This window comes from Antechinus flavipes, chromosome 4, assembly GCF_016432865.1.
Source record: "Antechinus flavipes isolate AdamAnt ecotype Samford, QLD, Australia chromosome 4, AdamAnt_v2, whole genome shotgun sequence".
Lineage (NCBI taxonomy): Eukaryota > Metazoa > Chordata > Mammalia > Dasyuromorphia > Dasyuridae > Antechinus > Antechinus flavipes.
Genome location: NC_067401.1, coordinates 186,856,085 through 186,880,826, shown reverse-complemented (window position 1 = coordinate 186,880,826; position 24,742 = coordinate 186,856,085). Strand labels below are relative to the sequence as shown.

Sequence of the window (24,742 nt, the reverse complement as noted above, 5' to 3'; positions counted from 1 at the left end):
AGTGCAGGAGCCCAGCCACCAACTACAGTGGGGTGAGATGAAGATGAATCTGGTTGTCCACTGAACTCTCCACTCGTAGCTTTATCCTCTGAAACCTCTTCTTCTGCCACCAAATGGAAAATATTCTGGAACAGATCTCTCTTGCCTCGGAGAGAGGGCTTCTGGCATAATTCCACTGAAATCTCCCAAAGTGCTCTGTGTCTGTACCAGAGTGCTCTTCTCCAATCCAGCTGAACTCTCTTCTGCGACCAGCCAGCCAAGTGGAAAATATATTCTCCTATAGCTCTCTCTTCACTGGCCTTATATCTTCTGAGAGAATGGGATTATGGGTTTTCTCCCATAGTGCTCTCTGGCCCTAAGAGCTTTAAGGGAGGTGTGAACTCACAAAGTTACAAAGTTTACTTTGTGAAGCTGGCATACTTGTGAACTCCAATGAGTAAAGGTGTGAACACAAGCATTGTACTAATTAGTTCTACTTAGTACCTTGTTTCAGGTTCTGGCCAAAACATCTTCTTGTAAGATTAGATCAACTCTAATTAGTTAGCAGTTTGTAAAGATTCCAACAATTGTTCATTAAGAACTACAAAGAGAATCTTTTTTTTTAAAATTATTTTAAAATCAAATTTATTTCCTTTGATAAAATTATTATTCAGATGATTTGTTCTTTGATCCACTTATTCTTTAGGAATATATTGAGGTCACTATGTGGAGATGAATTCTTTCCTCAAGGTCCTAGTATTGATCATAATTTTATTACATTTTTGTATAGTGAAGAGGATGTGCAATATTGCTGATTCTTCCATATTTCATTTCTTGGTAATAAGGACATAAGGTTTTCTAGAGCAGTAGTAGATGCTTGAGGACTGCATATTGATTTTTAAAAAAACACAAATTAACATTATGATAGTTGTTTTGAATTTTTATTTATTTTATTGGGCATTCAGGTTCAGGAAGAAGTATACCTCAAAACCTGGCTAGGAGTGTGACACCTACCTCTGTTCTAGAGGACTTTCTATTATTTAAATGACTCCAGTGTCCAGGTAATTCTTACTTATTTAAACTGTTTTTCCACTGCAGCATCATCTTTTCAAGGGCCTCCTCCAATTAGTTTGCTCTAAAGAATCACAACAAAGTCCAAATGCCACAACTCTGATTAGCCTTTCAAATGCCAATTAAAAATAACGGAAACAGATCAAAGTTTCTTCAACACAATTGTTAAAAAGATAATTGCCTTAGATTATATTTTCTCACGGTTAAAGTCTATCATGTTATCCTCAATTATACTGCAACACATACATACAATTATTTCAGTGACTGCTTTTTTCAATCATTTCCAAAAAGCCATTCAAAATGTGAATTCTTTATCTACTCACACACAGATATGACTCTCTTAAAGTTTCCAGAGGCCTTCTCAGTGATGATCATTAGCAATACAAGATTCATTCTCAACAAGAGGAGAGCATATCTAAGTATTATGTGTATCTCCTCTTAGTGAGTTGAAAATATATTTAAATATTGTCTTTCTAGATCAGCCCATTGATCAGATAGGGTATGATTTGCTTGAAAAATATTAATTAAAAACTCAAAATCTATTAAACATTACAGATCCTTGTAAAATCTATTGGACATTATAAGGAAACTGAAAGAATAGATTAAAAAAAAAAAAAAGGAATTTACATGTAATTCACAGTATGGTCTGGGGAAACCAATTATTAGTACTCTGAATTATCTGATCCAGTACATCCACGGTATATAATGACGATAAGGAAATTAATCAATGCATTCTCTCCTTTTCTTTAAGACAGCCCGACCTTAAAGAGTTTAGAAGTAACAAGGTTAATTCATTTTTAGGTGACTGGTCCTCTACCCATTATTCCAGCAAATGAAACATCTCTAAAACCATTGTGCCTGGCATCTGTTAATGTTCAATCGTGTCTGACTCTTTATGACCCATTTTGAGTTTTATTGGCAAATACATTTTTTTTTCCCCACAGATGAAGAGACAGAGGCAAGCAGGATTAACTGATTTGCCCAGGATCACAAAATTAGTTTCTGGGATGGTATTTGAACTAAGGAAGACCAGTCTCCCTAATTCCAGGCCTAGAACTTTATATCCCCTGAGCAGCTGCTTGGCACCCAATCCAAGCAGTTTGCTTCTCCCCTTCCCCCATTAGATCGTAAATTCTTTGAAGTCAGGAACTGTATCGTTTCTCATCTCTAATTCCCAAAAAGCTTAGCACTGAATCTTGTACACTATATGTGTCAGAAATGGTAGACGAACCCAACTAAAGAGATAATAAAATACAGAACTGCTGCTCCACGTTAGCTTGGCCCTTCCCGTCTCCCCAGAAACTTCCGCTTCCGTCCATCCGGGAACTCTTCTCCGAAGTCCCCTGAAAGGGCGAAACAGAACTCGGCCTAAGAGTGGCGCAGGCACTGACGCCGCTCCCGCGCAGAGGCCGACGCCGACGCCGACGCCGACGCCACAGTCGCTCCCAGCAGACATTGCAGAAGCAACGGCGCGCGCGGACTCGGCCGTGAGCTGTTTTCGTCACCTCTTAGTTCTGACCCTACAGCGCTCCCTATTCCCTCTCTTCTACCCCTAGTTGCCCCGTACCCTTCACCTCGGTTCACACAGATACCTCCCCCACCTTGAATTCCGCCTCCCCCATCCCGATTCCCTCAGCAGAAGGGATAAAAGAATCGACGCGCGGCTGCATTAAGCCAACACGCCTTCGGTTGCCTTTAGAGTAAAGGCAGACTGACTTGCCCAGAAGTGGGCCTGAGGTGAGGAGGGGCTGGGTTTCCGAGGCTTTTCCGTCTTATTGCTTCTCTTTTCCTTTGCCCCGATTTGGGCCTCGGTATCTATTCTGTTGTGGGAATATACTTTTTAATATCTTTTACGGGCCCCAGAAAATGAGAGGTAATTCAGAACGCAATTTCTTCCCGACCTGACCCTCCCCCACCCTTGGCCATCTACTTTCCGGGCGCTATCTGAACAAACTTAAAGGCTACTTTATAAATATCTTTTATGGCTGATGGTTCATAACTGGGGGAGTATGACTTGAAAAAGGTGAAGATTCTGAGAGCACAGCTTCGGGGGAGTAGGGTGATGGAAGCGAGGGCTCTTTATATGTGTGTTATCTTTATATCTATTTGAAGGCCAAAGAATGTAAAGCTTAGATGTGGAGAGAGTAACTGTAAGACCTCAAGTAGAGTACTTCTTAGAAGGCTAGATGTCTGAGAACTATAGGGTATCAAGAGCTAATTCGGATGGGGGAGAGGGAGATATAGATAATTAAGGAGCCTAAATTATGGTCCTCATTGTAAAGTGAAGAGAAGGCCGGACTTAACGTTGAAATACCTGAATTTTAAGTCTGCCATGATAAGGACAGATTTAGTTTTAGACCCATCTGCAAAAGAGGATTGCATAGATAATCTCCAATATCCGTTTATTACTGGGTTCCTTCCAGCTCTAAATCTATGATTAAAAAGTTATTTTATTAGGGTTGACTATAAATCTATGATAAAATTTATCAGAATTGGAGCTTGGGGGTGGGTAATGTCGAACATTGAAAACAGCACCGGTCCAAAATTCTCAAGAGTTGATTCTTTTTAGGCATTCTTTACCAAGGTAGCACTTTGCAAACTTTAAGCCTACATAAAACCATCAATTTTTGTTCTGGTTATTGAAAGACTTGGGGAATCTAAGATGGTTTGTCCTGTCAGACATGTGGGAGAATGTTATTAGGAAAGAGTAGAAACATAAAAGACTATCCTGGTGGAGGAAGGGAAAGAAAGGAGAAATCTAAAATCCTTTTAGATAAGATGACCAGGGATGGGGCAAGAAAACTTAGAGCTGTTTAGGGGAGCAGAGGTACCCTTATAAGGAAAGGGGGTAATGAGGTTGACATTGGTAGGTAAAGTAAGGAAGAGGTGATTAATTCTTCCCTTCATCATAGTAGCAAAATGAGTGTGGCTTTTTAGTGGATAGAACACCTGGCCTTTATTCAGGAAAAAGGTCAAATCTGGCCTCAGACTGGTTGTGTAACCCTAAAATTACAGTACTTACAGTATATATCTCTAAGGGTTGTTGCGAGGTCAATTGAGATAATATTTGTAAAGTACTTAGCATATTTCTGGCACATAGTAGGAACTGTATAAATGCATCTTTCCTCTCCTTTGTTTACTACCCTGTGCTTCTGGTCACTTTCCAGCCTCTACTATGGGTGACAGTGATGATGAATATGACCGTAGGCGAAGGGACAAGTTCCGAAGAGAACGAAGTGATTATGATCGTTCAAGAGAAAGAGATGAGAGACGGAGGGGGGATGACTGGAATGATCGGTAAGATAGTCCCATTTTTTTAAATAAATATTTTCTTCATTATGAATTCAATCATCAAAATCATTCAAACACAAAGAATTAAAAAAGGATTATATAAAACTTTTCTTATGTACAGTTTGATTTTTTTAAAGTATATTTAACAAATCAGTGTTTTCTGAGGGATTATTTGAAATTTTTGTTTTCTTTTGTGTATCTTTTCTGGTTCATGGGTCTTTCTTTCTCTCTCTCTCTCTCTCTCTCTTTTCTTTCGTGGCAACTGGGGTTAAGTACTTGCCCAGAGTCCTACAGCTAATAAGTTAAGTATCAGAGGAATTGGGAACGCCTGACTCCAGGGCTGGTACTTATAGTTCCTTAATTTTCTTTTTTGGGGGGTAATCCTTGTCACTTCCAATTAAAGTTTTCATACTCCTTTCTTCTCACATAAACCTAGTCAAACTACATATTAGATATCTCTGAAAATGTATGTCCAAGTCCAAAATTCTAGTTTTATGGCCCATCCTCAGAAATCATGATTAGTCATTGTAATGATCAGAATTCTAAAGACTTTTCATTTTTATTTTCCTTTACAATGTTATCATTGTTCTTCTGATTCTGTTCACTTCCCTCTAAAATTTTCATGCTCATAAAACCAAATTCTGAGACTTTGGGAATTTTCATATTTATCCTTTCTTAACTCTGTGACAATATTCCATTATGTTGATATACTACAGTTTGTTCATTCCTCCATTAATGTTTTCAATTTCCTACTCAGAAAGGCTGTTTTGTATATGTTGTTGACATTTGGTCACTTTTTTTCCCCCATATTCCGTTTGAGGGCACATACCTTGTAATAGTATGATTATGGTTAAAGGACTTAATTCTATATTATTTTACAGAGTAATTGGACAGATTCACAGATCCCTCCAGAACCCAAGAAGTAATAGAACACTTTCATAGTCCTTTTAACCTTTGCCACTTTTGTCTTGCCATCTTGGCTAATATTATGGATTTGTGGTGAAAAATCAGTTTTAATTTGTATTGCTGTTATTACTGGAACATTCTTTAAAATAGTAATTTTGTCATCCCTCCTCACCCCTCCATACTCTGCTAAAAGCAGGGTTAGCCCCATGTTTAAGAACTGAGCACACCTGGGTTAGGAGAAAGCCTTGGGGATCCTGAGCATCACATGCATATTATTACTTGAGGTAGAAAGAACACTGGACCTAAGGTCTGAACTCAGCCAAAGACTACTAGTATGAATGGAAGGCAAATTTATTATTTCTTTTGGGCCTCAGTTTCCTTATCTAAAAATGCGTATAATAACCACAGATAGTTATTATTGTACTTTACTATGTTATATCAATTTAGATTTATATTATTCCCTTCAGTGATGGTACCAAAGTTATTATTTTCATTTTATGGCTACAGAAACTGGATCTTGCTCAAGTTCTCAAATAATAAGTGGCAAAAATAAAATTTGAACCTAGATTTTCCCAAGTTTAGATTCAAGTTTCTATTATTAAGAGAAACAGGTTAAGTGATTTGCCCAGTCATATAGCTAGTGTTTGAGGCTAGATTTGAACTGAGGTCTTCCTGACTCCAAGCTCTATTTACAGATCTACTTACTACCTCCAGGGATTCTATGTGATAATATTGTTATGAAGATGAAGTATGGTTAGTAGAAGTTAAAATGCTTTGCACACATAAGAAGGATTGACTTTTTTAAAGTCTAAAAAATTGTATTTCATTAATGGAAAATACACCTACATTTGGAACAAAAACGTCATGTATATCTGCATGTTATTCAGTGTATGCAATGTATTTTTGCCTATTTAGGATTCACATGTGGAGTCAGTACCACCAACGATATAGCTTCCCCAGGATTCTACAGCTTACAAGTTGAGAACCTATAGTTGATGCTAACCTCTGAAGGGTTTTAGAATAGAATTTTCTGTTTGGACACAAGCTGATCACTAAATCAATGATTGGCTTTTTATTTTTTTCCTATCACATGTAAAGGCAATTTTAAAAATTCATTTTATTTTATTTTATTTTTTAAAATAATAGCTTTTACTTTCAAAATATATGCAGATAGTTTTCAACATTCACCTTTGCAAAACCTTGTCTTCCAAATTTCTCTTCCTCCCTTTTCTCTTCCCCCCTTCCCTAGACAGAAAGTAATCTAATATATTTAACATTCATTTTTTAAAAATAGTGAGTTTGAATTTATTTCTCTCTTCCTCCTCTTCCTCTAAAATATTAAGCAATTTGATGTGGATGAAGAAATAGACCAAAAAGAAAAAAAATGCAAAAAATAAAGTGAAAATAATATACTTTGATATATAGTCAGTCTTCATCAGTTCTTTCTTTTGATGTAGTTTGAAGCTGCCTTCAATCATTGTATAACTGAGAAGAGCTGTCATTTATAGTTGATCTTTGCACAGTGCTGCTGTTACTATACACAGTGTTCTCCTGGTTCTGCTCATTTTACACTGTGTCAGCTTATGCAAGTCTTTCTATTCCTACTAATCATTTCTTAGAAAACAATAGGATTCCATTACATTCATTTACTACAATTTGTTCAGCCATTCCCCAATTCATGGGTATCTCTTCAATTTCCAATTCTTTGCCACTACTGAATATTTTTGTGCATGTAGGTTCTTTTTAGTATACAGAACTAATAGTGATATTGCTGGATCAAAAGGAATACGTAGTTTGAATGCCCTTTCAGCGTAGTTACAAATTGCTCTCCAAAGTAGTTGAATAAGTTTACAATTTTAACAATAGTGCATTAAGATCCCAGTGTTCCCACATGTTCACCAGCATTTATCATTTTCTTTTTCTGTCATATTTGATAATATGAGATGGTACCTCAGAGTTGGTTTAGTTTGCATATCTGAACAGTGATTTTCTTCATCTCAAAATTTCTGCATCACATTTTTTGATCATTTATCAATTGGGGAATAACTTGTATTCTTATAAATTTGATTCACTTCTCTATATATTTGAGAAGTGAGGCTTTTATCAGAGACTTGTAAAATTTTTTTCTCTATTTTGTTTTCCTTCTAATCTTGGGAGAAAGGAGAGAGAATAGAATGGCGCAGGGAATACAGTAATTGTGAAAAAAATTCTCTGATAAAAGCTTCGTTTCTTAAACATATAGGGAACTGAGTCAGATTTATAAAGATTAGAGCTATTTCTCAATTAATAAATGACTTAAAAAGAAAATGACAAATATTGGAGGGAATGTGGGGAAAGTGAGACATTAATGTACTGTTAGGGGAGTTATGAACTAGTTCATCCAAACATGCTGTAAAGCAATTTGGAATTATGTCCAAAGGACTGGTTATCCCAAGAGAGACAAAAAACTAAACAAAAAGGAAAAAGACTTTTACGTACAAAATGTTTACAGCAACTCTTTTATCAGAGCAAAGAATTGGAAATTGAGGGAATGTCCATCAATTGGAAGGTGACTGAACAAATTGTGTTTTTTGATTATGATAGAATTCTGTGCTATAAGAAATGATCGCAAAATGCTCTCAGAAAAGCCTGGGAAGACTTCCATGAGATCATGCTAGATACAATGTACTAAGTACAAAGTAACTTATAATAATGTAAGATCAGTTATGAATGATTTGACTGTCCTCTGCTATAGCGTGATCCAAGACAACTGTGAAGGACTTAGGATGAAAAATGCTATTTATTCATGCCCAGAGAACTGATTTGTGTTCCTTATAATCTTGGTTTCATCGATTTTGTCCTGTGCAAAAACTTTTTCATTTAATGTAATCAAAGTTTTCTATTTTACCTTTATAATCCTCTCTCATGTTTGTTCAAAATTCTTTCATTTCTCTATAGGTGTGACAAACTATTCCATGCTCTCCTAATTTGCTTATGATATCACTCATGTACACATTTTGATCTTATTTGGTATATGGTGTAAGTTGTTATTTTCCAGTTTTCCCTGAAGTATTTGTAGTGAGTCATTATCTTAGAAGCTGAAGTCTTTGGGTTTATCAAAGAATAGATTATTATGATCATTTACTTGTGTTTTGGGTACCTAATTTATTCTACTGTTCCACCACTATTTCTTAGCCAATACCAAATAGTTTTGGTGATTGCTACTTTATAATATAGTTTGAGGTCTAATAAGACTAGGTCATCCACTTGTGTAATTTTTTTTTCATTAATTACTTTGATATTATTGACCTTTTGTTGTGTTACTATTTTTTTCTAGCTGTATAAAATAATTTTTTGGTAGTTTGGTGTGACTGAATATAAGTACATTAGTTTATATAAAATTGTCAGCTTTATTATATTAGTTTGATCTACTCATGAGCAATTGATATTTTTCAAGTGGTTTAGATTGACTTTATGTGAAAAGTATTTTGCAATTGTGTTCATATAATTCTTGGGTTTGTCTTGGCAGGTAGACTCCTGTGTATTTTCTATTGTCTTGCTGCTGGGCTTTGTTGGTAATACATAGAAATGCCAATGATTTATAAATGTGGATTTATTTTACAACTTTGCTAAGATGTTGACTATCTCAGGTAGTTTTTTAATTGATTGTCTAGAAATCTTAAATATAACATCATATCATCTGCAAAGAGTGACAGTTTTATTTACTAGTACAATCTTGAATAATAGTGATAATGGACATCCTTGCTTTTCAGCCCTGATATTACTGGGAAGACTTTTAACTTTTCCCCATTATAGATAATGATGTTAGATATTACTTGTTATTTTAAAGAAAGTTCCATTCCCCTCCTCCCCTTTCCCCCAATTCTCTATCCCCTACACCAACTAGCTGCTCCTTCTAGTGTTCTTAATAGAAATGCATATTGTATTTTGTCAAAAGTTTTCTCTAGTTTTTAGGAGGAATGGGTGCATTATTTTGTCAAAAACTTTTTCTATGTCCATTGAGGTAATTATAAGATTTCTATTGGTTTTGTTATTGATAAGGTCAATTATACTTATAATTTTCCTAATTTTGAACTAGTCCTATATCCCAAGTATAAATCCCTTGCTCATAATATATGATCCTGGCAATGATACTGCTGGATTATTCTTGTTAGCATTTTATTTAAAATATTTGCATTAATGTTTATTAGGGAAATTAGTCTGTACTTAATCTATTTTGGCTCTTAGGTATCAGTATCATGTTTGCATCATAAAAGGAATTTTGTAGCACTCCTTCACCTATTTTCTCAAATAGTTTAATTATAGTGTTGAAATTAGTTCTTTAAATGTTTGGTAGAATTCACTTGTGAATACCTCTGTCCCTGGGGATTTTTTTCTTAAGGTGTCCATTGATGGCTTGTTCATTTTCTTTTTCTGAAATGGAGTCATTAAGTATTCTTTTTCCTCTTCTACGAATCTGAGCAATTTATATTTTGTAAATAGTCATCCATTTCATTTAGATGGACAGATTTATTAGTGTCTAGGTAGGCAAAACAACTTCAAATTATTGCTGTAATTTCTCCTTCGTTGGTGTGAATTCAACCTTTTCATTTTTAATACAGATAATGTGGTTTTCTTTCTTTTTTTTTTTTAATCAAATTAACTGGTAGTTTATTTATTTTATTGCATTGACCCTCCCTCCCAATAGTTCTTTCTTAGTTTTATTTATTAGTTCAGTAGTTTTTTACTTTCATTTTTACTAATCTTTCCTTTTGATTTTTCAGGATTTCTATTTTGATTTTTTTTTAATTAAAGCTTTTCATTTTTGAAACATATGCATGGATCGTTTTTCAGCATTGACCCTTGCAAAACCTTGTGTTCCAATCCCACCTCCCCTTCCTTCCACCTCCTCTAGATGGCAAGTAATCTAATATATGTTAAACATGGTAAATATGTCTTAAATCCAATATATGTTGTACATATTTATACAGTTATCTTCCTGCAAAAGAAAAAAAAAATGAGAAAGAAAGTAAAATTCAAGAAAACAAAAAGAGTGAAAATACTATGTTGTGATCCACCTTCTTCCTACAATCCTCTCTGTGGGTGTAGATGGCTCTCCATCATAGGTTTATTGGAACTGGCCTGAATCAGCTCATTGTTGAAAAGAGCTGTGTCCATCAGAATTGATCATCGTATAATCTTGTTGTTGCTGTGTTCAATGATATCCTGGTTCTGCTCATTTCACTTAGCATCAGTTCATATAAGTCTCTCTTAGCCTCTTTGAAATCGGTCTGCTGATCATTTCTCATAGAACAATACTGTTCCATAACATTCATATACCATAACTTATTCAACCACTCTCCAACTGATGGGCATACTGTTTCCAGTTTCTTGGCATTACAAAAGGGCTGCCACAAACATGTTTGCACATATGAGTTCCTTTCCCTCCTTTAAGATCTCTTTAGGATACAAGCCCAGTAGAAACAAGCCCAGAATTATATTCACTGGATCAAAGGGTATGCATTTTTTTTTTTCTGAAGCAAGTGTGGTTAAGTAACTTGCCCAGGGTCTCACAGCTAGGAGGTGTTAAGTGAGATCAGATTTGAACTCCTGTCTTCCTGACTTCAGGGCTGGTGCTCTATCTACTGTGCCACCTAGCTGCTGTGGATATGCACAGTTTGATAGCTTTTTGATCATAGTTCAAAAGTGCTCTCCAGAATGGTTGGATCTGTTCACAGTTCCACTGACAATGTATCAATGTTGCAGTTTTCCCACATCCCCTCCAACATTTGTCATTTTCTTTTCCTGTCATCTTAGCCAATCTGAGAGGTGTGTATCTCAGCGTTATCTTAATTTGCATTTCTCTGATCAATAATAATTTGGAATATATGAATATATATATGAATAGAAATAATTTCAATTTCTTCATCTGAAAATCATCTGTTCATATCCTTTGACCATTTATCAATTGGAAAATGGCTTGATTTCTTATAAATTAGAGTCAGTTCTCTATATAATATGGAAATAAGGCCTTTATCAGAACATTTGAATGTAAAAATGTTTTCCCAGTTTATTGCTTCCCTTCTAATCCTGTCTGCATTAGTTTTGTTTGTACAAAAGCTTTTTAACTTGATACAGTCAAAATTTTCTATTTTGTGATCAATAATGATCTCGTTCTTTGGTCACAAATTCCTTCCTCCTCCACAGTTCTGAGAGGTAAACCCCAATGTTCTTCTAATTTATTTATAATCTCATTCTTTTTGCCTATATCATGAAGCCATTTTGATCTTATCTTGGTATATAGTGTTAGGTATGGCTCAGTGCTTAGTTTCTGCCACATTAGTTTGCAATTTTCCCAGCAGTTTTTGTTAGATAATGAATTTTTATCCCAAAAGTTAGGGTCTTTGGCTTTGTCCTGTGAACCTACCCTATTCCTAGTCTATTTCTTAGCCAATACCAAATGGTTTTGGTGACAGCTGCTTTATAATATAGTTTAGATCAGGTACAGCTAGGCCACCTTCATTTGATTTTTTTTTTCATTAGTTCCCTTGAAATTCTTGACCTTTTGTTCTTTCAGATGAATTTTATTTTTTCTAGGTCATTAAAATAGTTTTTAGGGAGTCTGATTGGTATAGCACTAAATAAATAGATTAGTTTAGATAATATTGTCATCTTTATTATATTCGCTTGACCTATCTTAATATTTTTCCAATTGTTTAGCTCTGACTTTATTTGTGGAAAAGTGTGTTGTAGTTTTGCTCATATAGTTCCTGACTTATCCTTGTGCCATCTTATTTATTTCTTTCTGAATTTAGTAGACTTTTTTACCCTTCTAGACCTATTCCGTGAAAGTAGAAAATACCCAACTCTACCTATCTCTCCCCATTAGTTCCTTTTTTATCACTTTATCCTTTTTTGCCTCATTTTTATCTCTTCCTATACATTATATATTTAGAATCATCCCATTATACTCAGTTTTGCCCAAGCCTTTCTTTTGAACTACCCAAACAATGACTATCATAAAAGAACTGATTTTCACATGTAAGAAGTAAACAATTTTCCCTTTAAAAAAAAAGCTAAAATCTTTAACATTTACCATAAATTTCTTTTGGTTGCTTTATGTCAAATTTTCCCTTAAATTCTGCTGTTTTTGTCACAAATACCTGTAAGTTTTTCAGCTAACCTGAAACATTTAACAACTCTTTTACTCTATGAAATGTAGTGTATACCAAAATCTGTGAACCGTCAGTTATAGAAATTGGTAGGTTTTGTGTAATTCTCAATGGAGCTCCATGATATTTAAAAAAATTTTTTTCTTGTTGCTTCTAAATATTTTCTCCTTAATCTGGGAGCTTTGAAACTTGATATTTGGCATTCCTATAAGTTTTTCTCCTGCAGTCTCTTTCAAGTGGTGACAAATGTTTTTTTTTTTTTTTCCTATTTCTGCCTTTATTTCTGAACTTTAGAGCAGTTTCCCCTGATAATTGCTTGTAATGTGTTAAGATTCTGTGTTGTTTTTTTTAAACTCATAATTTTCATGTTGTCTGGTCTCCTCAGTACTCCAGATGAGTTGGTTTTTTGATGAGGTGTTTTACATTCTCTTTTTTCTTTTTAAAATTTCATCATATTATTTCTTGGTGCATTAGAATGTCATTAGCTTCCCTTTGTCCCATTCTCATTTTCAATCAATTATTTTCTTCCATAAATTTTTGATTCTTTATTTCAAGTTGCTTGACTTTTTTTTTTTTTTTTTTTTTTGGCAAGGCAATCAGATTGAAGTGACTTTTTCAAAATCACACAGCTAGTAAATGTTGACTTTCCATGATTTTCTCTAGTTCTCTCTCTTTCTTCCCATTTTTCCCTTGATTTTTCTTATTTGATATTTTTTAAAGTCCTTTTAAAAGTTTTTCCAAGTATTCTTGGAAAATTTATGTTTGGGAACATTTGACATTTCTCATTGAAAAAGGAATGGCATTTTTAACTCCCATTATTTTCCTCTGAATATGAACCCAGATATCTATCCCCATTGTAGTTACCTGTAGTTGGATTCTTTCTCTTTGCTTACTTATTTTTATTTGTTTATTTTTGTCTTATTTTATTTTATTTTTTTTTAGCAGCTATTACTGTAACTAGTTTTAGTCTCAAGTCATGGGGAATGATGCCCCAATTCTCAGGTCTGTCTTACTGTTAATTTCTGAGGTTTGTTCTAAGCTCAATCTTGGACTTAACTCTCTATGCCTAAATCATGGCTAGAACCTTCAACCCTTTGTCCTGCCAGTGATCTTGTACTACAGTGCCTCTGGTGTCCTCTGCCCTGCCACTGAAACAAAGGACTTTGCACTCCTTTAGATGCCCACAGCCAGCCGGGTCCCTGCTTCTCTGTTATTGGGCTTACCAGGTATATGGTAGGACTTTCTAACCAGGCGCAACAACCAGGACTGGTCTGGAACATGTCTTGTCAGCACAACTGTACTTAGTGTCCCTACCAGGAATCCGTCTGGGACACATCTTGTTAACATAACTGTATTTAGGTTAGTGTTCCTTGACAGTAGACAGTCTTTTTGTCTTCACCCTCTCTTTTTCCTCCAGTACTTTATATAAGATGAAAGTTTCTGTGGCTGAGGTTGCCTCTCTTATCTTAGTTGTCCTCAGGGCTTCTTGTTTATTGGTTCAGCTGTGTTGGCCTGGAAATGTTTGTATGTCTTCACTGACAAACCAGTCCCTTGCTTTTTTCCCTGACTTTTGTTTATTTCTGCTGTTCTACATTCCCTCTGAAGTTATGTTTTGCCTTTTTTTGTGGAGGAAATTTGAAGAGCTGAAAATTTTCTGACCTACCTTTGCCATCTTCTCAGAATCTTCTCTTGATAATTTCTTGAAAAATACTGTTCTTTTTTTGATTGTGGCTTTCACGTAATCTAATAATTCTTAAATTATTTCTCCTGGATCTATTTTTTGGTTCATTTGTTTTGCCACTCAAGGTATTTTACATTTTCTTATATTTTTTCATTCTTTTGATTTTGTTGGAATCTGAACAATTCTACTTATTTTCTTCAGTTAGCTTTTGTACCTCTTTTTCCGTTTCCATTTTTTAGTTGTTCCTTTTTTTAAGGCATTTTCTTTCCTCTTTTTTGTGTTTCCTTTTCCAAGTTGTTGACTCTTCGTGATTGTGTTGCATCACTCTAATATCTTTAACCACTTTTTCTTCTGCTGCTCTTATTTAGATTTTAAAAATTATTTCTAGAATTATTGTTTAGCGTCCATTTTAAATTCTTTTTTCGAGGGCCTTTTATGGATAAAGTTTTATAGAATTGTTATTAATAAATTTAATTGTTTAGCATTTATGCATTTTTACATTTTTTGATGAGGCCATGATCAGTTTTTGTAAAGATGCAATGTACATCTAAAAAGTATGTTCTCATTTATTTAAGCACTAGTGAAATGTCAGTACTGATTTTTCTAAAATTCTATTCAGGTCATTAAGATCTTTTTTATCTTTTGATTAGACTTTTCTAGATGATAAGAAAGCTCTTGATTTTAGATGGATACTGTGGGAAAGCCTAGTTAATCCCTTTATTGAATATTTTTAATGTGAGTGCTTTATTTTAACAAGCTTTTTATATCTATTGATTATCTGGTTTTTATTGCTTTTGTTGTAGTCTTTTATCTCTATAGAGTTTTACTGTTAGAATATGAATGCTATCCCTACATTCCTGGAACAAATTCAACCTGATCACAATGAAAAATCTTTTGTATATCTTTCTATACCTCTTTGCTAATGTCTTACATATTTTTTACATCATTATTGTTTCAATGATATTGGTCTCTTATTTTCTTTTTTAACATTACCATTCCTGGTTTGGGTATCAGAAGTTAGTCTTTTTCTCTTTTCTTCACATCCCCTGCCCCCCAACTTCATTCTTTTATACCTTCCCCAGGTCAGTATTTTTTTGTGTTGTTGCTTTTTGATTGTGGTAGCATTCTCTTTCTTTAGATAACTTGTAGATTTGTATATCACCCCCAGGCCTTTCTCCTGAGCTCTTGTTCTGCAACACCAATTGCCTACTGGACATTTCAAACTAGATGATGTCCCATAAACAGCTCAAATTCTTCTCTACATGTCCAATACTTTATTTTTCTTTAAACTTTTCTGTTTCTGATTTATTTAGTGCTCTCAGGTACACCACCATGCTTTTAGTCTTCCTTAGAGTTAACTTCACTCTAAACATCTAATTACTGAATTATAAATATTTTGGTTTCTGTCTGCACAATAGCTTTTCAATCTGCCCCTTTCTCTACTCACATGACTACTACCTTAGGCAGGCCCTTATCACACCTTGGCTTTACTTTTGCATTAGTCTTCTAACTGGCTTCCCTATTGTCTCCATTCAGTCTATCTTCAGTACATCTTCCACAGTTCTGACCATATCACTCACCCTTTCTTGTTTAATTCCTGTGGTTCCCTTAGTGCCTTTAAGATTAAATCTTCTTCTAAGGCTTTTCACATCTTGGGCTCAGTCTACCTATTTTAGCCTTACTTTGCTTTTATTCTATGTTATAGACAAACAACTATACTTTTTGTTCCTTAGACTATCTCTAATCTCTATGCCTTTGAACTGGTTTTTACCCAAAACCTGAAATTCACACTCTTCCCCTAAGCATCACCTTTTTTCATGAAGCTTCCCTAATCTCTCCCACCAAATTTCTCCTTCTCAATATTACCTTGTATTTTGTATAGGGATAAGACTGAGAACTGTGATTTCATTAGCATAGGGAACTCTAAAATGAGGAAACTTCCTTTAACAAGACATTTTGGCATCTTTTCTGCAATTTATTGTTTCAAGATGCCTGCACTGAAAAGACTTGTATTTGTTAGAGTTGGTACTTACTTTTTTCCATATCTTGTATCTTGAAGTCCATCTATACTGCATTAACTAGCATGTATATAATACAGTAGATAGTATTTACTAATTCTTTAAGATAAGTAAAGTGCTTTATAATTACCTCATTTTATCCTCATAATTACCATGGAAGGTAAGTGCAATTATTTATAATTTACAGATAAGGAAACTGAGACAAACAGGGATTAAATGAGTAGCAGATTTGAATTCTGGTTTTCTTGACTCCAAGTCCACGGTGTTCTATCTGCTTATCTCCTTTGATACAAAATAAATTCATAGTAGGATGTTCTGTTTGCTTTTTTATTTATATTCCTTGCATCTACTGGTTCTGGCATATAGAAAGTATTAATAAATGGTTATTGATTGCGTAACTTTATTTTTACAACTCTAGAGAGTGGGACCGTGGACGAGATCGGAGGAGCAGGGGAGAGTATCGTGACTATGATAGAAATCGGCGTGAACGCTTTTCTCCACCGCGCCATGAACTCAGTCCTCCCCAAAAACGAATGAGACGAGACTGGTAAGAATGCCAGAGCTTAGTTCTGTTTTCCCTTGCTTTTATTTTTGCTTTTTAAAAAAAATGATCGTTTTATTAATTTATTTTTATTTTACTTCCTGAACCCTTGTAATAAATATGTGTAGTCAAGCAAAATAAATTCTTTTATTGGCCATATTCAAAAATGTGTCTCATTCTGCATATTTAATCTATCATCTTTCTCAGGAAGTGGTCTAGCATGCTCTATTGGTCTACTGAGATCTTGATTGGTCATTACTGATCAGTGTTCTTTATAGTGTCTATATAGGCTCTTCATTTTGTGTGTTTTACTTTGCACCAATTTATGCAGATTTCTGAAACCATTTCTTTTGTCATTATGGCACACTAATATTCCATTATTACAATATGTGTAGCTATTCTCAATTGGTGGAACTTCTTAACTAGTTTTTGCCACTGAAAATTGTTGCTATAAACATTTTTGTTGTACATATGAGTTTTTTTTTGTTTGTTTGTTTTTGTTTTTGTTTTTGTTTTTTTTATCATAGTTCCAGAATTACTTTTGAGACTTCCTGGAATAATTCATATCTCTGCCAACAATACTGCCAGATATTTTCCATCATATTCTTTTGAATTCCAGTTGAGAAGCTTCTTACCATCAATCCTTCCACTCCATTTGAAATTTTACTATTTTGTACTCTCCATCTTTTTCTCACCAAATCATCACTTTGTCTTAGTATTCTCTCTTAAATCTTCTAACATTGAGTAGTTCTAGCTTTCCTTTATTCTGTTCTGCAGAGTTCTTTCTTCTAACTTTGTTGTTCTTTACTTTCAGGGATGAGCACAGCTCTGACCCATACCACAGTGGCTATGAGATGCCTTATGCCGGGGGAGGTGGAGGCCCAACTTACGGCCCTCCTCAGCCCTGGGGCCATCCAGATGTCCACATTATGCAACATCATGTACTGCCCATCCAAGCCAGGTAAAGACCCAGGGGGAAATGACAGAAGTGTTGAAAGTAGAAAAGTTGAGGTTATTTTTTAAAAAGAGGGGGGAGGTATCTGGAATGGGGAAAAGGGCTGATAGAAAACTAGACTACTAGAATGGGAAATGGAAATGGGCACTAGTTGGTACATGGACTAATGTCCATGTTGGGTGAGGAATGGGGCTGCTGGCTACCTTGGCCCCCCATCCCCCCACCCTCTTCCCCCCCAACCAAGACCCCCCGACCGGGCCCCCCCCAGGCTGGGCAGCATCGCAGAAATCGACTTGGGTGTTCCACCACCTGTTATGAAGACCTTTAAGGAGTTTCTGCTGTCACTGGATGATTCTGTGGATGAAACAGAAGCTGTTAAACGATACAATGATTACAAGCTGGAGTTTCGAAGGCAGCAGATGCAAGACTTCTTCCTGGCTCATAAAGATGAGGAGTGGTGAGTGCCCCTGCTTACCCATGTTCCTTTCCCTTGGCATGTCACCCTTGGCCTAGGTGGTGGAGCCCTATGTGTCCTGGAGTTCCTGCGGGTTTGGGGAAGTGCCCAACATTGGCTGTTGTGATCTCCTGGGTATAAAGACTCTTGTCTTCCTTCAACTCCACCCCTTCTCCACTCCCAAGTACCATTGTCCTCAGTGAATGAAACACCTTCAGGGCTGGAGCCCTCCTGCACTGTCTTTCTCCTTTGGGTTGCAGAGAGGCTGTTCTCCCCTTTTGCTGGCACAGAGAGAACTGGGGCTGTGTCATCCCCAATCTTTGTACCATTTGTGCTTGGTCTCCTAAAAATGACAAGTGAATCTAAACAAGAAAAGCAGAGGTCTTGGGGTCATCTTTAAAGAAAAACAAAACCCAAAAAAACCCTTTGATTTTTTTTTTTTTTCGTTTGTGGATGTTTTGATTTTAATCAACCATCTTTTCCCCCCCTCCTCCTGCTCCTCCTCCTTGAAAAGAGCCAGAACCGGGAACTACACCCACCCATCGCCGGAGCTCGGAGCAAACCCATCTCACCCCCACCACACCCAGCCCATACACCAGCCCCCCTGGGCCGAGCCGTGCTCCCCCCGGCCAGGCAGAGAGAAAGGGCACCACTGTGCACAATGCAGTGGTTTAGATGAATGTGAATGCTTAGGCAGTTAGTCAGTCAGGGCCCCCACCGCCAAGCCATGCGGGGTGGGGCGGCGGGCCGGGAGCCCGCCCCAGCCAGGAGCCAGCCGGCCCAGGCCCACCAGCCAGCACGGGTCGGCCCGGCTAGTTAAATCTTGAGCTCTGTTTGATCAAGCAGCCAAGGTAAAGTCCCTGGAGGCGACACCTGCGGCTTTTCCTTCCCTCTCACACTGAACTTTTGTTTTTCTTTTCCCCTTTTCATATATTTCTGTTTCTTACTCCCCATCTCTGGTCCATGTTTCCTTACCTCTATTCCCTTTGTTGTTTCCTATCTCTCTGTCTTTAAATCTACCTCAATTTTTCATGCTGTTGTCCTCATTCCTACTCTCCCTACCTCAGTTTTCATTTTTTCTCTTTCCAGGACTTATAGTTTTTTCTTTTTCCCTTTATTCTCTATACCCCCAACTTCTTACTTTTCTCTTTGCTTTCTCCATTTCCCTAGGCAGTACCTTAATTATAAAACACAGTCATTTCTTCCACTTCCTTTCTCTGTTCCCATAACAATTTTATCTGTCTTCCCAAATGGAGATGGAAGTGTCAGGTCCTTCTTGGCTCCTCTCCCTATTTGGTCTGTCTCAGGCCTTTTCCCTAAGCCTAGAGGGATTGGGGGTAATAGTCCTTTTAATTCCTGAAGAGAGGAAAGGGAAATCTTTTGGGGCATAATAGTATTTCCTCTTCTATCTATTCTTCTGTCTATGGGGCTCTGGTAACATTGACCCTATTTATTGTAGAATCCCAGAAAGCTAGGGAAATGAATCAAGGGATCCTTGTTTATTTATCCCCATTTTCCCATAGTCTCTATTTTTCTGGAACCTAGAGTTCCTTGAATCTGGCTTTCCCCAAATCTCTTTGTCCTATTTGGGGTAGCATGATAATTCTTTGTGTCCCCTTCCCCACAGTCTCCTGTTCTTATCATCTTTGTGGGTATATGAGGAGGGTGGGGCTATACCATGGCTCTCTTGGATTCCCCCTCACATCCATGGCCCTGGCTACTTGTGACTATTTTGTCTTTCCCCCTTCCCATTTCCTTTCTCAGGTTTCGGTCCAAATACCACCCTGATGAGGTGGGGAAGCGTCGGCAGGAAGCCAGAGGAGCCCTACAGAACAGACTTCAAGTGTTCCTATCTCTAATGGATAGTGGCTGGTTTGATAACCTCCTCTTGGACATTGACAAGGCTGATGCCATCGTTAAGATGCTGGATGCAGGTGTGGGTTTGCAGAGTACAAGATGACTTTGTCCCTGAAAAGAGTGGAAGTCTGGAAAGAGCAAGAGGCCAATACATCCAGGTCTTAGGGATAGGGGGTAGGGAACAGAAGTTCTCTGGAGATAATAATGGCTATCTGTGATCATCTCTTCTCATTATCCATTTTATTACCCTTCAATGTCATCTCCCATTTTCTCATTGTTCCAGTCTGTGATAAAAAAGTAGTTTTTCTCACTAAGATTAATCTATGTGTGCCCTTGCCTCTTCTTCCCCTAATCTCTTCAGATTTAGTTTTTATTCTTTCCTGCAGATGTGCCCCACTCTCCATTTATTTTTAAAAACCTGCATTTAACCTTGCCATCCTCTCAAGCTAGTAAAGAATATGGCTTTCCTTCCTCTCAGTTTGCCTGGTGACGAGCCTTATCTTAGGTAAATAGAAATTTAGGTTTCCTTCTCTGGGAGTAGCTAGAGCTTCTATCACTCTGAAATAAAGTTTTAAAAAAATGCTCCAGTGCTTTTTGTTTCCATTTCCTGCTTCTCTCTCTCTCTTTTTTCTTCCAATTACATGTAAAATAATTGATTTTTTAAAATTTTGAGTTCTGAATTTACTCTCCTCCTCCTCGGGAAAGTATGAACTACCCTCCTGGGGTCCCAACCAGCCAAGCCCAGTTAGACAGTGCTGCTATTTCCTTTTCCTCCTCTTCTTTCTCTTTTCCCAGTCCATGTGGATATTCTGTCCAAAGAAATACAAATTTTGATAGCTGTCTTGGAGGTTTGGGGCTAGAATTTTTTTCTTCCCTACTTATTTATTCTATTGAGGTTTGTTTTGTTTTTTATCTTCAGAGGTTTAACTCTTGTGTCTCATGTAGTTTTTATTTGTGATTTCTTGAAATATAGCTCTGGAAAACCTTGCTTTGAGAAAGGCCATTAGAATTCAAATAGAGCTTCTTGGCTGTGCCTTTTAAACTCAAATCACTCTGATTATCCCTGATTGGCCAATAATAGTCCTAGCCTAAGCTTCACTTTGTGGGTAGGTTTTTTGTTGGGGTTTTTTTGGTTGGGTTTTTTTGGGAGTTTTTTTTGTTTTTTTAATTTGGGATATAGACCTAGTTGGGTCAAAGGGTATGCAGGGTTTTCTAGCCCTTTGGGCACATAGTTCTAAATTGTTCTCTAGAATGATTGGATCAGTTCACAACTTTGCTAGCAGCATCTTAGTGTCCTAATGTCCTGATTTTCTTACATCTCATTGGACATTTGTCATTTTCTTTTTCTGTCAGGTTAGCCAATGTGATAAGTGTAGTGGTACCTCAGAGTTGGTAATTTATGTTTCAAATCAGTAGTAATTTAGAGCATTTTTCATCTGACTGTAAGTAGCTTTGATTTCTTCATCCGAAAACTGCTTGTTCATATACTTTGTTTATCATTTGAGGAATGACTTGTATTCTTTAGAATTTGATTTAATTTTCTAAATATTTGAGAAAGGAGGCCTTTATCAGAGAACCTTATTATAAAAATTTTATTATTTCCCTCCATCCTATTTTTTTCTCTTTATCCTTCTGATTTTCTCTCCTTTCACCTTGTCCCTTGTCAAAAGTGTTTTGCTTCTGACGTCATCATTCTCTTTTCTGAAAGCTTCCTCTACCCTTTTTCCCCACCCCCTTCTCTTTTTACTCTGTTAAAATAGATTTCTGTATTGAATCATTTCCGAAGAGAGCCACTACCTCATCTTTCCTTCTGTAAAAACTCGTTTAAACCTCTTTAATATTAGACATTTTCCTTCTCCCTTCTTTTTTCTCAATGCATCTCTCTTATCTCTTAATTTTATTTATTTAGATAACCCAGCATAGTCAGCTCACATCTGTGCCTTCTATGTACATGTTAAATTCAATATATGTATATGTATTCATGCAGTTATCTTGCTACATAGGATCTTTTTTTGATCATGGCTTCTAAGTAGTCTGGTAATTCTTAAATTATCCCTTCTGGATCTATTTTTTCAGGTCAGTTGTTTTTCTGATTATGTAGTCTTTCTTGATATCTCATGAAATCATTAGCTTCCACTTACCCAATTGTAATTTTTAGGTTTTTTTACATTTTTAATTTTTTTGAACTTTTTTTTTGCATTTTTTAAATAGTATTTAATTTTTCCAAATAACATGCAAAGAGTTTTCACTATTCACCTTTGCAAAATATTATATTTCAAAATTGTCTCCTTTTCCTCCCAACCCAAGACAGCAAGCAATCCAATATAAGTTAAACATCTGTAATTTTTCTAAACATATTTCCATATTCATCATGCTGTGGAAAAATCAAATGAGAAAGAAAAAAGCCAACCAAACAAAAACAGAAAGGTAGAAATATTGTGCTTTGATTCACATTCAGTCTCCATAGTTCTTTGTCTGGATGTAAATGCTACTTTCCATCACAAGTTTGTTGGAATTACCTTGAATCACCATATTGTTGAAAAGAATTAAATCCTGCTTGTTTTGTTTTTTTTCTTCTTTTTTCTTCCTTCTTGATCTGATTTTTCTTGTGCAACAAGATAACTGTATAAATATGTATACATGTATTGGATTTAACATGTATTTCAACATATTTAACATGTATTGGACTACCTGCCAGCTAGAAGCAGGGGAAAATTTGGAGCAAAAGGTTATGCAAATGTCAATGTTGGAAAAATTACCCATGCATATACTTTATAAATAAAAAGCTTTAATAATTAAAAAACAAAACAAAACAAAAAAACCAATCCCCGCCCCCCCCCCCAAAAAAAAATAAAAAAACAAAAAACAAAAAAAAAACAGTGGTAAGCAGAACTGGACCCAGTCATCTAGATGTCATTCAATTAGAGTGAGTATAGAGGGATTGTCACCTCTTCTGAACCCTGGGCATCTATATATTATGAATTATGAGCATTTTTATGATGAATAATGAGCTTTTATGAGGAATCAGCATGATTACACTTATTTTCATTAGCATTAAAAGAAAATCAAATCCATCGCAGATGGATCATAACATAATCTTTTTTTTATGTACAATGTTCTCTTGGTTCTGTTCTTAGCATTAATACATGTAAGTCTTTCTAGCTTTTCTGAAATCAGCCTGCTCATTTCTTTTTGAACATGTATTCCATTACATTCATATACCTAAGCTATTCAGCCATTCTTGCAATTTCTAATTTTCTTGCTAATTACAAACATTTGTGCACATTTAGGTTCTTTTCCCTCTTTTATGATCCCTTTGAAATACAGACCCAGTATTGACACTGTTAGTGTCAAATGTCAATTTTGTAGCCCTTTGGGCATAATTCAGATTGCTCTCCAGAATGGTTAGATCATTTCACATTTTCACCAATGATAAATCCACTCTCCCAGTATTATCTTTTCCCATTACCTTAACTAGTCTGAAAGGTATAGTTCCTGAGAATTATCTTAATTTGCATTTCTCTTATCAATAGTGTTTTAGAGTATTTTTTTCATGTGATTAGACATGACTTCATCTGAAAATTGTTCATATCCTTGGATCATTTATTAGTTGGGGAATAGTTTGTCTTATAAATTTGAATCAATTCTCCTGTATTTTAGAAATGAGGCCTTTATCAGAAACACTGGTTGTAAAAAATTCAGTTAGCTTTTTTCCATTTGGCCAAGGAGTTTTCTTTAGTGGATTTTTGTGCTGTTGTTTCTGTTTTCTAATTGTTTTTCTAATTGTGTGGTTTTCTTCAGTTTTTTTTTTTTTTCTTTTTTGTATTTCCTTTACCAAGCTGTTGAGTCTTTTTTTTCCCTCTACCTCTCATTTGATTTTAAAAATCCTTTTTGAGCTCTTTTTGGAATTTTGGGGGAGGTCTTGAGACTAAGTTACATTGTTCTTTGAGGCTTTGCATATAGCTACTTTCATTTTGTTGTCTTCTGAGTTTGTATTTTTATTTTCCCTGTGACTGTAGTAAATTTCTGTGGTCAGGTTCTCTTTTGTTGTTTGTACATTTTTCCAAGCCCATTTCCTGACTTTTAATTTTATATTAAAATTAAATTCTGCTTCTGTTGTCCTTGTCCTAAACTTCAAGCTTTTTTGCTGCTGTTTTTAGAGCTACTTCTAAGGGACAGTAAATTTTCAGTTTTTCCAAGGTGGTTTAATCTGAGGAAAGGTGTATGTATTACTCTCCTGTCCAGTCTATAAGTCCTTTTTTTTCCCCTAGAACTGTGATCAGAGTCCTCATTCCCCTGTGCCTACATGCTCTGATGTTCTTTCTAGGGCTTCTCTCACTGAGACTATGATCTCACTGCCAAACTCACTGCCAGCATAGGGTCCCCTCTAATCTTCTGACCAGTTATTTGACCCTTTTACCTTCTGTGGGCTCAGAGCTATAAAAATTGGTTCTGCTTAATCACTTGTCCCCAAGGTCTGCTGCTGGACTGTATTCCACTCTCATCCCAGTGAGACAGACCCTTCCTTTAAGTTGTCTTGGGCTGGAAAATTGTTTTACTTCAGCCTAGTGTTGGGTTTGCCACTAAAGAATTTGTTTTGAGGTTTTATTTTAAAGTTATTTGGAGGGGAATTTGGGAAAGCCCTTGCTTTCCTTGCCTTTTCTCCACCATATTTTCCCATTCACATCTTAACCTCAAAGATTCTGGCTTTTGACCTCAAATGTGTTCTCTACAGATTTCTCAAGCTATCTCAGGTGCTAATTACAATGGTCTTCCTTATTCTCTCTCTAGAGTTTGACATTATTGACCCCTGTCATTTCCTGGAGTTTGGGGCATTC

The 24,742-nt window shown here is 36.0% G+C and overlaps 1 protein-coding gene across 8 annotated transcripts in view; it reads left to right on the top strand.

Annotated features, from left to right (window-relative positions):
• The first annotated feature begins 2,482 nt into the window (after positions 1–2,482).
• The window catches only part of SRRT (serrate, RNA effector molecule), a 33,895-nt gene continuing 11,635 nt past the window's right edge, over positions 2,483–24,742 (top strand). For 2 of the 8 annotated variants that reach the window (XM_051995967.1, XM_051995965.1), the window contains exons 1-6: positions 2,483–2,787; positions 4,218–4,347; positions 16,516–16,644; positions 17,453–17,599; positions 17,862–18,050; positions 19,812–19,981. In XM_051995967.1, coding sequence (XP_051851927.1) covers positions 4,226–4,347; positions 16,516–16,644; positions 17,453–17,599; positions 17,862–18,050; positions 19,812–19,981 — 757 coding nt within the window. In that variant the 5' untranslated portion in view covers positions 2,483–2,787; positions 4,218–4,225. Of the gene's footprint in view, positions 2,788–4,217; positions 4,348–16,515; positions 16,645–17,452; positions 17,600–17,777; positions 18,051–19,811; positions 19,982–24,742 lie in introns of all 8 variants that reach the window. The other 6 variants (XM_051995961.1, XM_051995960.1, XM_051995966.1 and 3 more) reach the window with 4 other exon arrangements.